The sequence below is a fragment of the Lissotriton helveticus genome, chromosome 5_1 (assembly GCF_964261635.1).
Source record: "Lissotriton helveticus chromosome 5_1, aLisHel1.1, whole genome shotgun sequence".
In the NCBI taxonomy this organism is placed as follows: Eukaryota; Metazoa; Chordata; class Amphibia; order Caudata; family Salamandridae; genus Lissotriton; species Lissotriton helveticus.
The window spans coordinates 681,086,873-681,102,541 of record NC_136065.1 but is presented as its reverse complement, the minus strand read 5'-3'; the positions used below and the strand labels follow the sequence as shown (position 1 = coordinate 681,102,541).

General features: G+C 43.2%; 1 protein-coding gene across 1 annotated transcript in view; it reads right to left on the bottom strand.

The window, feature by feature from the left end:
• Positions 1-15,669, bottom strand: part of TYSND1 (trypsin like peroxisomal matrix peptidase 1) — a 237,792-nt gene that overhangs the window by 158,324 nt on the left and 63,799 nt on the right. Inside the window, exon 2 of the mRNA XM_078643073.1 lies at positions 9,580-10,835. Within this exon, the coding sequence (XP_078499199.1) occupies positions 9,580-10,811 (1,232 nt within the window). The 5' untranslated portion in view covers positions 10,812-10,835. The remainder of the gene's footprint in view (positions 1-9,579; positions 10,836-15,669) is intronic.

Here is a 15,669-nt window from a genome sequence, read left to right as displayed (position 1 = left end):
TGTACAGAGGCTTCAATTGAAAGGTTTAACAAAAAATTGCTTTAGTGAGTATTGGAGTATTTCATAAAGAGAAAAAAAAGCTTTTTAAATGAGAAGATATGTAACTCATTATTGAATAACCTTCAAAGGATGTTAAAAGCTCAGAACGCACCAACTCATCCATCTGGGCCATGGATATCCCCAAAGGAAAATAACCTTTTTATTTTATAATAAAATGGAAGAAAATTGTGGTGTCTTTGGAATGCCATTTTTTGCTTGCTCTTTGAAGCTCTCTGGTATTTTTGATCCGATGTCGCCCCTCTCTGCTTTTGACAGCATGTTAAAAGTCGAGTCGAGTGGTTGTTTTGGTGAACTGTGATCCGGATTTCAGCACATCACTTCCCAGTCCGGGCCTCTGTTTCCCCTTAAAGCCCCATTAACTAGCTTGGGCCTTGCCTGTTCGCTGTTCGCTCCCAGGGGTGCTCCCCTCCCGCTGTCCGTGTCTTTTTCCCGCCCCCTCCCGCGGATGAGGTCGCCGCTCTCGTTTCTCTTGTGCCAGGAGAGTTTGGCGGTGTATCAGGAAACTGTTGCCTTTTATGCCAGGTCCATGTTGGGCAGTGGAACGAGCGCTAATGAGCCTGGAATAGATTGTTCTTGTTTCTCCTGACAGCTTATGTGTGCCGATCAGCGACATGAGAGGTAAGTGCCGGTCTTGGGGTGGGAGGTATTTGTAGCATGTTTGTTTGTTGCTTATTGTTAGCATGCATTCCACATCACTCTCAAACACACTACCTCACAACTTTACTCTCTCTCTATCTCACAAGCTCACTCTCTCTCTATCTCACTACCTCACTCTATTTCTATCTCACTATCTCACTCACTACCTCACTATATCACGACTCACTCCCTCAAAAATTCACTACATCACTCTCTCACTCTCTATCTCACTACCTCACAACTTCACTCTCTCTCTAACTCACTACCTCACTCTCACTACCTCACTCTCTCTCTATCTCACTACCTCACACTCTCTCTTTCTATCTCACTAAGTCACTTTCACTCTCTCTTTCACTACCTCACTCTCTCTCTAACTCACTACCTCACAAACTCACTCACTGTTTCTATCTCACTACCTCAGAACATCCCTCTCCCTCACTACCTCACTTTTTCACTACTTGTCTCTCACTACCTCACTGTCTATCTACCTCTCTCTCACTACATAACTCTCTCTACCTCACTACTCCACTCTATCTATCTCACTACCTCACTATCTCACAACTTCTCTCTCTCAAAACATCACTACCTCACTCTCTCACTACCTCACTCTCTAGCTCACAACTTCACTCTCTCTCTCTCTAACTCACTACCTCAATCACTCTCTATCTCACTACCTCACTCTTTCTATCTCACTAACTCACTTTCACTTTCACTACCTCTCTCTCTATCTCACTACATCACATCACTCTATGCTTATATCTCACTACCTCACAACATCCCTCTCCCTCACTACCTCACTCTTTCACTACCTCACTCTCTATCTCACTACCTCACTCTCTATCTACCTCACTCTCTCTCACTACCTCACTCTCTCTCTATTTCAATGCCTCACTCTCTCTCTATCTCACTACCTCACTCTCTCTCTGCTAATGCAATAGGTATCACATATGCAAAAAAAAGCTAATGCCAATAGAAATGACAATGCCATTTATTTAGGGATACAAAAAAGATTAAAAAAATAAAGAGCAATACCAATAGCTCTACCTATAATATTGCCGATACCATTGCATTGTAAATGCTTGTTACTAATGCTTCGATGTGAAACCTCATAGAAATTCGGTCATCACTTTGGTGCATGTGTTAAGGGGTTTGGCCAAGGGGTAGCTTTCATCTCTGATGATAATTGCTCTTCTGTGTGATGAATTGTATTGCCCTCATAAATCCTTTACCTGTGACTAACAGTTACATAGACAACAGATTAAGGGCCAGATGTAGGTAAAAGCTTGTTAGCGATTCCTTAATAGCGATTTTTAGGGAATCGCTATTAAGGAATCGCAAAATGTCATGTAGGTTGGAATCGCAACCAAGAGGCACTCGCAAATTGCGGGAGCAATTTCAAGGGTGCCAGGGTTCCAAAAGACACCCTGTTGCACCCCTGAAATGTGCATGTGTGCACATGTGGCGCACATACATGCCCTATGGGCATGAATGTGTGCCACATGGCACTTAAAAAAAAAGCAAAAAAGTTATTTTTTAAAGGAAATCGCTAATTACCACCAACTGGAAGTTGGTGGTAATTAGCGATTCCTTAAGGCAAAAGTGTACTTTCTTTTGTGCTACTTACATTGCATTTAAGGAATCGCAATTTGCTATTCCTTAAATGCAAGAACAAAATAAGGAATCGCAATTTTGTGACTACTTATTTTGCTAGTAGGTTTCTACATTGCTCGCTGCCAAATATGCTAATTTCAGCGTTAGCGCTCGCTATTTGGCCACCTACATCTGGCCCTTAGTGTTACAATTGGTAAAGTCCAAAATTCTAAAAGTTTTGCTATTATCATATTTGAATTGGGCTGTTTTGTCTAGAACGAAACTGCACATATTACATTTACCACACTTGAATAAACAATTGGGTAACGATTGTAGCCAAGTCTATTTAGTTACCATAGGTGTTGGAAATAAGAAGCTGTGGCAGCCATTATAACAAATTATTCTGGCCCTACTATGTATAATATGAGATTTGTTTGAGTTGTTTTGAAGAGTGGGATGTATAGTAACAATGTGCCAATATTTGTGTAAAATCTTGTAAGTGCTGTTGGTTTAAGAACTGTTTGGCGTGATAAGAAGCTGGATAAGATGCTGGAGTGCAGCATGGTCATTGTTGGATCTCTTAGAGGACGTATTTGAAAGAAGCACAGTTCTCTCTTCTTAGTTCTGCAGTGTTGGTTTTTGCATTTTTGTATTGTGGACAGAGCGTAACTTCTAGATTGTCACATGCGTTTACACTATGGCAGAAAACCTCAGGTTCCTCAGTAATACTGCACACCCACAGTGTTTGATCTGGAGTACAAAGTGAGCTAGTGGCGCTAGGTTTATCTAAGACAGATACAGACTGGGTCTTTCAAAGACAGGGTGGGCTTACACTGGTACCTTCAATATACTGTGTTAAGCCTTTGGTGCAGCTGCTAGTGTTCCAGAGGTTTGTGATCAATTTCCTTGTGTGGTACACTGCGTGCAAGGAGATAGCACTACGAAGGTTGGAGCTGAGGCTGTTCCAGCACGGCTACAGCACTGGTGATTCCAGCAGAGCACACTGTGGTTGGATACAGCACAACTGGATGAACAACGAAAGAGGTGGTTAGGTCAGAGGGATACAGTGCAACCACCTCTGAGATCAGCAAAGGGTTTTGGGCCACCACGCTGGAGCAGTGACAAACTCACACGCCGTGGTCAGCACAGGCAGCATTCCAATCTAAGGCTGCACTGAGGAAGATCACTGTGGGGAAGCTCTACAATAAAGCAGTGCCCCTAGCAGTTTCTTGACCTCTGTGTTCTTATTATAGGCTGCAGTTCACAATCTGAGCTGCTTCTCTCTGCTATGTTGTACAGGGTGTAGCTGGGTTGAGGCAGATTTCTGATCTCGTCATCACCTCTCTCTTTCAGCGGTGATCCGGGCATGCAAGAAGACGGTCCTTACTATTGAGTCTGCAAATTCCCCCTCTTGTGAGTACTGACTCTCTGGGATGCTATCTTGTCGAGGCAGGGCTGTGTTTGTTCTGTGGAGCAACACCTAATATTGAATGGACTTGTATATGAATCACTCTATTAGTATGTCCAGTGGGCTGTTGTTAGGCTGCAATGCATGCCTCCTTGCTGCCCGCTCCCCAAATCATAGGGTTTTATTTATTTTTCATCTGCGGTATTTTCCCAGTCCTGTGCTGCTCAGGCTTGAAGGGTTAGCCAGTCCTGTGTTACTGGAGGCCATATCGGGGAGAACGCCTGCCTGCATTACTTCTAGGGTTTGACCGGTGGCTGAATTCTCTTATTTTTAACCTGGTAGCTCGCTGCTAACTTCCAATCGGCAACCTGTTGATATTTTAGCGTAAGTGCACCCCCTAGAACTACAGAGTTGTTTCCATCCTTCACTACCCCTGGTATCTATTTTGTTGGGGCACATTTCTACTATTGTGAGGGGTGCACTCTGCTTCATAAGTCGGGGTTGGAGTGGTTAGTTCAGGGGAACAGCTGTTTCTGTGGTCCCTTTTGGGTGTGCATAAGATTGTTACTGCATCTTCTCCCTATTACTCGACAGCTATGGGTAAGCGGAAAGCCGCTGATGCTGTTCCTCCCACCAACAAACGCAACAAGTGTGCTAGGAAGGCTAGAGATTCCTGGACTCTCAATCAAATTAATAGGTTGAAACAATACTGAATCCACCCGGATCCACAGCTCCTTGGGGGCCAGGGAAGAGTGTGAAAGATACCCTTACTGATTTTTTGGGGGAAGAAGCCTGAGTAAATCTCCTGCTTGCTTAGTTCTTGCATTTAACACGGCTACAGATGTTGAATCCCCCTCATTGTGTCACCTGTCTCCACTTGAACCAGTAGTGGGGTTCTCCAATAGGTTCACCCCTTTGTCGGAGCGTGCTACAGGAGAGTTACTAGCGGCTGCTTGTGGGGATATGGTGGCTAGCATTACCACCTGATCTCACAACGCACCAACCAATTTGAATGAAATTGTACTAGCACTGCACAACGAAGTAGCTGGCCTAAAAGAGGTGGCTGAATCCTTGGAATGAAAGCTAACCACTACAACATATGCAAGCCCAGGCCACTAGATTGCAGGGTAACGCAGCTAGTTCGACCCTTTCATTAACCCTTGCCCATCCTACTCCTGAAATCTCTCAGAAGGGTAGAACCAGGGAACCTTTGGATACTGAAAGGACAGCACCAGCATGCCTTCGTTATTTACTCCAAACCAGCAGGCTTGAGAGAAGGCAATAAGGACTAGCAGCTGAGCAGGCTTGCAGACAAGGCCACAACCTCTCTGACTATGCTAGCCTAGCAGGTCCTAGTGGAACTGTTGCCTCCAGACCGTCCGGAATCAGATAAAGAGGACAAAGAGAGGGGGCATGGATTGGGTTCTCTATAGGGAAATCTGGGATTTCACCTGCTGCGCAAGATTAACTCAGGCCAGACATAGCGAGTGGCTATTTCAACTTCAAGTTAATTAACGTATCAAAACTGGGGAGGGAATGTTTTGAGGTCAGAGAGTCATTACATAGCAAAGTTCTACACTGGCTAAGGGGCATTTAACAGGGTAAGTCAATCATCATGCAAGATATCCTGAATGCCCGTACACACTCTTCAGAGCTTGAGGCAGGTGATTCCATCGATGTGCTGGTGGCCTCTAGGGAGATCCTAGATTGCTTGCTGGCAATTGAAGCTCGAGATATTTATACCACAGACACTGAGATCCAGCTTGCAGTTTGTAACATTTTGTGGGAGAGGTGGCAATTTCCAACCAAGGGAGGGTGGCACTAGAAGGGAGCGACCATTGAGTCATGTGGATTGACTGCAACTTATAGCTGGCCACAGCACCCTTGGTGACCCCCTTACCTGCCCCTGAAGTCTTGACATCTCTGATGGTAGCAGAGGCAGACGTTGTCCTAGGGGGCAGGGATGGTCCTTTGGGACCGTAGTGGAGCAACCAAAACCTATGGTACAACTGCAGATCCTCTCCTGGAATGTGGCTGGCTTACGCAGTAAGCTGGTTGACCCATTATGTGGTGACCATCTTGATATCTTCCTTCTTTGCCTCTTCCAGGAGACTTGGGGCTTAGAGCTGTTACACAGGTCTGGTTTTTCCACCTTTTCAGTAGATGCAATCCCTTCTACGTCTGGCCGCCCCTCCGGAGGACTTCTGATATGGGGTAAAATTTCCCTCACTTTTCATACTGAGCAACTAAAAATTGTATCGCCAGATGTTCTAGGGTTGTTTGTAAGGACCCTCTAATTAAGATCTACTAGAGTTATAATCGTAGCGTGGGCTCCAACAGTCTAACTTCTACACTGACTATTCACAATAATCATCTACAGTCTTTGCCCCACAAACCTAATTCTCGGGGGTGATTTTAATACCACCTTAAGCAGAGAATGCAGCCTTGGTCATCCCTGAACTGAGCGCTCCTTTTAAAAGCACGTTTTGCAGTGGCCTTCCAAATTACCCTACTTATTATTGCCCATAGGGTCCAGGCAAGTAATGGCAGGACAGACTCTGACCAGATTAGGGAATTTACCTTCTCCACGGGTGTAGCAAGCAGTTGAAAAGATTACATATTGGTATCTCCTCACCTATGGAACTGGCCTGTGGACTTCGGCATTACTAATAGGTCAGAGATCGATCATATTCCAATTCACCTAAACCTTAAAGAAGGGCAGCTTGAGATTTCAGACCAAATCAGGCTACCTGGGGATGTAAATTTTGGAAATTGCAGGAGGGCTCTTAAGTGGTAAAAAAAATCAACTCCTGTCCTGTGTGACTCGCCCTTATTTATAATCTTTTTGATACAATTCTTTCTCCCTACGAGGATGCTGACACAGGCGATATTCTCATCTCTACCATCTATGGCCACTTCTTTGGTTCTTTAAGTCACCTTTTTGCAGTGGAGATGGGAGCTGGAATCGAAAAAAGATGCCTCATGGTTCTCCAAAGGCTGAAGACATGCCAAAACACGTTTGCCAACTGCCATCACATCTTTATGCCCTCTGCAGATTTGCGAGGCAAGAAGTTCATACAAAAAGGTGTTCAGAGGTCAGCAAAAACGATTGGGATGAGCAAAATTGGCTGGATTTGTTAGAAGCCTCCAAAAGGAAGGATGTTTCCTCATTTTGGCATACAATTGCCTACGTCAGCTCGCAAGTCCAAACTCCAACAGTCCATCACAACTGTCAACAGACCTGGGTGCAACACTTTGGCAATCTCTATTCTACATCTCCCGTAGCCCAGTTGCCCTGTAGCACTGACTGGAAGGTTAAAGTAGACTATGAGGAGTTTGATCCTATCATCCTTTCTTTAGATTTATTTATTTATTTTATTTATTTTTGGTTTTTATAGAGCGCGTAGTCACCCGTGGGTATCCCAGCGCTGAACCCAGACCTCCTAAGGAGAGAGGAAGATGACGATTCAGGGAAAGAGAAGGGTTTTAAGGGACTTCCTGAATCGTAGGAGGTTTGGTTGTGCTCTGAGATTCGGGGGAAGCGCGTTCCATTTTTTTGCTGTATTGACTGAGAAGCGCCGACCGCCTGCGCGGGCCTTCTTCACCTTAGGGATTGTGATAAGGTTTCCATGTTCAGACCGAAGGGCTCTCGCTGGTCTGTAGGGTATAATCCAGTTGTTGAGGATTGGGGGGCCAGCGTTGTGCAAAACTTTGTGGGCCAGGCAGAGGGCTTTAAAAATTACTCTTTCCCTAATAGGGAGCCAGTGTAGTTTCCTCAGTGCGGGTTTGGCTGAGGTTGTGGCTGGGGTATTTGTGAGTAATCGGGCTGCGGCATTCTGGGACTTTTGCAGTGTTTGGAGGGTGGATTCCGGTGCTCCGAGGTAAATGGCGTTGCTGTAGTCCACCCTTGACACCAATGAAGCGAATTTGCCACTGAAACCTGGGAAAGCACCCCTATTACATCTTATATTTTGCAACTTGCACCATTCTGAGATCAAGATCCCGGCCCTGTATATTAATATCCTGTCTAATTCCATCAGGTCAGATGCCCCTCTCCCAGATTCACGGAGAGGAGCTGTGATTATTACAATCTTCAAAAAGGTTGCCAGATCCGAAGCAAGTAATTTCAGGCCTATCAGCCTTATTGAATTCTTACAGAAGGTGTTCCGTCCTCAGGTTTTGGCTAAACTCCAGGTGTTTGTCACCAATTTTAATGTCCTCTCCCAATTCCAGGCTGGGTTTAGATCCAAGGTGAGAACAGTTGATAAAATATTCAGATGCTGTTGATACTCTGGAAGTATATCAATTGGACAAGGACACAACATTTCCTCGGCTACCCCATATTAAAAAACACTCTTTACTCTGGGTCTGATGGCCTTGTGGACCAATCCCTTGGCCATCAATTCTACAAAGAAGGTTCTTGTGAAGAAAGTACTCTGAGGCCATATAAAAATAGAATGTATGTGGAAAGCTGATAGTGACAGCTTTACTGGAAGGTTCTTGTCTATAAAACCCCCTACTCAGTTTGAATCTTACCTTGATGAGGACACTCCACAGTGGGCTAAAATGCTTTTTATTAAATTTTAGAGTTGGCACCTTAGCAGTGAACAGTTACACATATATGTGTAACATATGTTTGGATAGGTTGGAAACCATAGAACATATTATGTTTTGTGGTCCATTTTATTCTTCAGCAAGAGCAAAATGGCTGAAATCCTATTGGCAGAGCCTAGGGTTCCAGCACTATTTACCTGCTCTTTGAATCTTGAGCTCAGAAACCGAGCAGATTAAATGTCTTCTATGTGAGTAGATTTTTATTGCCAGTGGGTGTGACTAGCAAGCGACTTGGATTTCCGCTATAACACTAGAGCTATGTACTTTAGTCAAATTGGCAGTGGGAGCGCCTAGAAAATAACTCTGCTTCCTGCCTTAGTACTAGAGCACTTGCACTTTACCTAATTTGGCCAGCCTGAGGGACCACGTAGGGAATGTATACATATGAGTTATGATATGTGAGCCATCACCGTCATGTGAAGGCTATGCAGTTATATTTTAGACAATATTTATGACTTTTATCACGTATGCCAATGAGCCCATTAATACATTTTACTGGTGTACTTTTCTTTTAATGTTTTAATTGTTTATATGGTCTGTGATTACACCTAAACATAATTATTACTATCACTAGGATATGCATGAAGTCTACCTTCAGACATGGCAGAGCACTTTAGGTTATTTCTATGGTCTGTGCTTGAATATTCTTCTATGTGTAATCAGGCTTATAGTGGAGTGCTCGATTAAACATGGTTATGTAAGATCGCTGTATTGTTCTTGCGAAGTTAATGTACTGTGTTTTAAATTGCTTTTATTACATTACTTTAATAGCCTACGGCCGAAATACAGCATTTCTCTATTTGGTAAGATGGTGCAGATGGAAAAGGAAGAGGCCAGAGGGCTGCAACGCTGATTGGCGACTGAGAACCTTCAGAAGCAGTAGAAATCCCAACCAAGCAACCATTTCCAGGACAGGTCCCAGAGAGGAGATGAGTGACTATGAAGGGCTGACAAAAGTGATCGGAAAAGTTTCGGTTAAACAAGATGCACGTGGGGGACATGTCTATCTCAAGGATGTATCGCGGTGAGGGTGTTTTGCTCCAAGGGAATCTGTTTTAGGGGAGTCAAAGAGAGGGCTATTTGATCGGACGTTTCCATGGAAGGGGGATTTTGTGAGTGAGGAGGTGCATGTATAAACAGCAGTCGATAAGGAGAAGGGCACATCTTGAGATACAGGGCACCTCAAGGAAGCACCTACCACCTTTATTGCTAAATGGCAGCACAGACAATTTATGACAGTGAAGAGAAACACAAAAAAGATAACAGCTTACCCGCCTACTGTCTGGTACCTTCTCCTAACAAGGATCCTGGATGCTCCACTCACCACATGTCGACAGGTCAAGACTGTTCTCATATTCACTAGCACTCCAGACCCCCAAACGTGTCCACAATCCACCAAAACTGCTGCTGAAGTAAGATGTAGAATAAGCTTTGATCTTGGCTCAGATTCCATAGAGGTCTTTGGCATAAGCATCATCCTTGGCCACATATCAATTAGAGGTGTGCTCAGAGCAGGTAAAACCCTTTTCACATTCTCCAGGATCTGACTAACGGAACAGAGAATGGTCAAACCAATCCACTCGTTGGCCTTCCAGCACAAGGGCACAACAATGATTCCTACTAACGCCAAATTCCCTTCATTAATGGTATAGGCACCTCCTCCTTCAGTGCCTGGCAGGCAACGAGAGTCTGTCAGGATTAAGACGTTTCCTTCTCCTGCCACATTACTGACAACACCTTTACTAAGAGTGTTCAGAAAAATGTCAGGATAAAACATACCGAAGGGGGAGCCACAAGTAAACAGTACATCTCCTTTGTTCAGTGATGAAGCTTGCATGAACTTCATTTCAACACCATCGGAGACTCCCTGGTCTGTAATCTTTAGTACTGCAAACCAGTGTAGGAACTGTAATTCCTTCTCTAAATCATTGTGGTCTAGTTTTTCCTCTTCGCTGGAGAACGACCAACTCTCTGCTTTGCTAAACAGCTTGTGAAAGGTGTTCTGAAACTCTTTACAAGGCACCATCATAAGAAGCTGTGCCTCATGCTGCTTTGTCCTTTTATGCCATCCAACTTCATTTGAAAGTGCAACGACTCCAAGTTCAGGTTTGCCAGCCCCAATCTCCATGTGAATGTTGCTTTTACCATATTCTTTCTTTTTTATCTCAGTCGCACATTGGAGATTAACAACAAGGTCATTAGAGAAGTTCTCTGGAAGCAACAGTTGTTTCTTCTCTAAGCAAACCATATCAATGCCGTTGAGCAGGAAGGGGAGGAATACTGATCCATGGCAGAGCACAATCCCATGCCTCTGATCCACAATGACGCCACTACAGCTCCAGGGCCCATTACCATGCAATGGCTGTTCAGCATGCTTTGGAGAGTCATCAAGAGCTGGGCTGCCATCAGTCCTCTCTGGGAATTTGTTTCTGGCTGGGGTATTGCAACTTGCCTGTTTTCTGGAAGTGATGACAACACAGCCGCTCTGCTCCCAGATGTGCATGTTCTAATTTGTCAGCTGCAGCCTCTATCAGGAAAGAAGTACATGCCAGACGTGATCACTTTTATTTTTAATAATGCCAAAGAAATGCAGTTATGCATGACACATATTTCAAACCCACAAGATACACAAGTAACTTTTTTTAAATGGGCCATGAGGATTGAAGCAAACAAGGGTAACTGCACAACCTTAGAACAAATGTTTCAATGGCTAATTAATTACAGACTACAAAAGAACAATTAAATACAGTAAGAACCCACTAGACTTGTGGAGCAAGTTCTAGGAACTAAAATTAACCAGTGCATCTAAACCAATAATTATGACACTCCACTAGGGTCAGGGAAACTTAACCAAATAAAAACCCACAATATTAAAACAATCTCTACATGACAGCAGGTCAGTTAAAACTGAAACTCATGAACACATGGTAACAGATGACCGAACAAAATTAGAGCCACATGGATTCACTAGCCTCTTTGACTACATAATGTAGACCTAAAACAAATGGTTAACATCAAACACACACCAAGGGGCACATAACGGGATATCGTTCGGTAAAAACCTTCGCAAGTCAACAAATTTACAACATCACAAACACAAAAAGATAGCACATCAACCCATTTTTGACTAAACACTTGATGGACCATAATTATTTAAGAATAATTTTGCTTGATCAAGTCTGCTCATTAAGTGTGTTCTAATAAACATAACTAACTGTGTGGAAAATAATAAATGTGGGGAATAGTCATGTAAAAGTGTGCAGGAATGACATGACATGATTTAGAAATCAAAGCTACAAATGAAAGCATGAAGAAAGGTTGAAAACTGGTGTTTCGAGAAATGTCTATGACACGGGAGCGAAACGTAATACTGTACTAAGTAATTTGCAATTAGTGTTTACAAAATATGATAATGAAAATGCTTTAGGTAAGATGTTTCTTGATTATGTTTTCTCTAATCATGAAGAGTCATAATGGACAAATTATTGCTTTTGTTTTCTTCTTTGAATATCAAAATCAGATGATGTTTATGAATTTAATTGAAATAATATTTTATTTCTGTATATTGTTTTCTTATGTACTTCTTCATTGCTTTATACATGATTAACAAAAGTGTGTTTATTCACAGAAAAACAATGATTTATGGTATTTTTGTCAAGGTCTCAAAACCTGTTAGTGCTATTTCCTTTCCTAATGTAGGCCTCTAAAAAGAATATATTTTGTTTTTCATTATTTCAAAAAGTGCTGATTTATTAGCCTTGGCTGTATATATCATTAGAGTTTCCTTCTTACGGTTGGAGTATTTCTTTTTAATAATAATTGTGTCAACTATGTTGCAAGCCGATGTGGAAGAGAGCGAGTGGATATGAAGAAATCTCAATGTGTTTCCTACTTCCGAGGTGACATGACGTCTCGCGAATGAACAAAGGACTATCTTACTAAAGTTCAGGATGGACTAGGCTGCAGAATGGTCACCTCATGAATCCTAACCAATATAATTGTTCAAACATTGAAAAAGAAACATTTGGGGATTTGTATTTTGAACATTTTGGGGTATAGTTGTTTCTGTGGGAAAACAAACTGAGAGAGAGCCTTTTTGCTGCTGCACTCTTAACGCTACTCTGTCTAGCTAATATCTTTGCAATATTGGGTGTGACATGCTGTCGGTCCGAACTCTAATTCTCCCTGGAACTAAATTATCCTAATTTCCCTTTTCACTTCATCTGCTGGTTAAGTTGCAATATCTGTATTCTTTTGGCTGAAGGGTTAGCTCTTTCAGACCTTTGCACGTTGCGCAATAGTCCCTTGACATTAGGTTTGTATACATTTAAAATTGAATATTGAAGATTGCAGTGTGTATATTGTCATATATATATAACACACAGAAGAGCAGACCAGGTCTGGAGGTGGTGTGTGTCCATACAAGCGACCGTGGAGCAGTTGGACGTAGATGTAGGCGAAAAAGCTGTTGAGTCACAGAGGTTTGGGTGAGTCCCATCAGACCACCCAAATGGTGGGATTTCATCATGTGGGAATTGGTAAGTACTCAAAACCTCGCCCGACCTAATAGTGCCGGGAAAAATCAAAACTTCATGCATACCGTTCCTCAACATAATAATGTTAATAAAGTGCAGTGCTCAAGTGATCGTGATAGATAAAATTGACTACTGAGACTCAGAAAACGTTCAGACAGAAGTCCAGGTGTCAAAAATTCATTAAAAACACGCCGAGTAGTTGAATACTAATACTACCCTATGGCGCTAAGCAGGATGGTCGACATGTTTCAGCCTTTAGGGGAACTACCCCGGCTTTCTTCAGGACCTTTCATATAGAATTGCTACTACAACTGACAGTGATTTGTGATATGAAGAACAGTAAAAAATTTACTTAAGGAGAGTTACATATCTACCAGGAACCTTGCATTCCAATGTTCGCTGGGGGAAGAGAGACATGACTTCTTCCTATCGGGAGACAAAAAATAACACAACAAAACAAGACAAAGTCACCTACATACATCCGCATGGGTACACAATCACCTTATAGACACACACCTGCGTGAACACTTTCTATTCCGCATTACTAGAAAAAGGGGCATAATAGCTCCATCACACAGAGGCACTTCCTCATAGTGATACTCACCCAGCTTTGTGTGGGTGACGACCTCACCTCACCCGGCAACCGCTCGGGAGAATGAGGCCCCGCTCTACGGTGTAGAAAAGAGACATAGTTAGAACACACCATCTTCTATGCCCAGCCAAATTGCTCTACACCTATAACCCAACAAACGTGTGATAGAGACCTATTAATCAGACCACCAGGTTATCTGCACAGAGGCTAGCAGTGGGACAATCAGAGGCTACACACACCTAGTTATTTACACGTGCCTCAGACCGTCGTGAACACACTCCTAGGTACCTCTAAATTACCACCTATCCAACCCAATAAACACACTCATTGAATGACAAAAAGTTAAGTGTAAAAACTATCCTAACTAGAAACCCACAGTCTTTTGACAAATTGTGGACGATATTGGTAAGGACCCCTACATATCCATATTCGATACCCATTCGGAGGAACTTTGTTGAGTACCTATCAAATGAAGGCACGATCTCTAGAATATGAGAACAGTCTTGGCTAATTACGATCATAGTAACTGCCAAGTGAAAACCAGTAAGAGCAGCAAAGACATCCAGCGTCTTACCTGTCCGTCGGTGCCCCTTGTTCTGACCGAGCGGAAGTGGAGGTGTTTGTAATTCCACCCGCCTCATCTTTATAGAAGGACAATAATTGGTTAATGAGTCACGTGGGACTAATGTCGTGCTAAGCCTTCAGCAGGCCAGGCTGTAAATATCCACAGTTTGTGAGACATCCACAAGCATAAAAACGTGTCCCGAGGGAAATCTGGAAAGCGCCGCTAGGTCAGTGGACCGATGTGCGGGTCCAGACGTGTGCAACTGCGCAAGCGCGCAGCATGGGCCGCTGTTACCTAACGCATGCGCAGTTGCAGAAGGGGCCGAAATGCCGTATTCATTGTTATTGTTTACAAAGCCCCCATTCCAAAACACCACACTATGCTGCCAGTGATAGAAAATGAGCGCCACTAACAGGGAACGTGCATATCGAACGGGACGTGTTTGTTAGTCCCATTGGCATCATCGCTTTGCACGCATGCCCAAGCCATGATCACTGTTCCCTGGGTACATACACACTGCAAGGCAAACAAAATATTTGTGGGGAATAGCTGTGTTTCGAGTGCAATAGCAATGACTATGCCTCAGGAGCAGTAAGTGGTTCTTAAAGCTGCGTACACCGGAATCACTGTGTGTTAGAACATTACTGGGCCCTGAAGAGGGACTAATATTGTTTAAAATGTCCATCCATGATAAGTAAAATATTTTGGCTGAATGCCAGTTATGTGATTGATGTAATGTAATTATCAACAAAAATCAAAGAGATGGGAAAGGTCTGTACAGGGAGACAATCACAATTAAGTTGGGTGAGCTACAATTGTAAACAAAGATGCGTTTACATAACAAACCGACCCGCAACTGGAAGTTACTCAAAATACTCGAAAAACAAGGGTGTGGAGGGTCGAGGGGAATATTTAACGACCTGTCTACTCACTCCCCTAACCTAAATATATAACACACAGAAGAGCCGACCAGGTCTGGAGGTGGTGTGTGTCCATACAAGCGACCGTGGAGCAGTTGGACGTAGATGTAGGCGAAAAAGCTGTTGAGTCACAGAGGTTTGGGTGAGTCCCATCAGACCACCCAAATGGTGGGATTTCATCATGTGGGAATTGGTAAGTACTCAAAACCTCGCCCGACCTAATAGTGCCGGGAAAAATCAAAACTTCATGCATACCGTTCCTCAACATAATAATGTTAATAAAGTGCAGTGCTCAAGTGATCGTGATAGATAAAATTGACTACTGAGACTCAGAAAACGTTCAGACAGAAGTCCAGGTGTCAAAAATTCATTAAAAACACGCCGAGTAGTTGAATACTAATACTACCCTATGGCGCTAAGCAGGATGGTCGACATGTTTCAGCCTTTAGGGGAACTACCCCGGCTTTCTTCAGGACCTTTCATATAGAATTGCTACTACAACTGACAGTGATTTGTGATATGAAGAACAGTAAAAATTTACTTAAGGAGAGTTACATATCTACCAGGAACCTTGCATTCCAATGTTCGCTGGGGGAAGAGAGACATGACTTCTTCCTATCGGGAGACAAAAAATAACACAACAAAGCAAGACAAAGTCACCTACATACATCCGCATGGGTACACAATCACCTTATAGACACACACCTGCGTGAACACTTTCTATTCCGCATTACTAGAAAAAGGGGCAT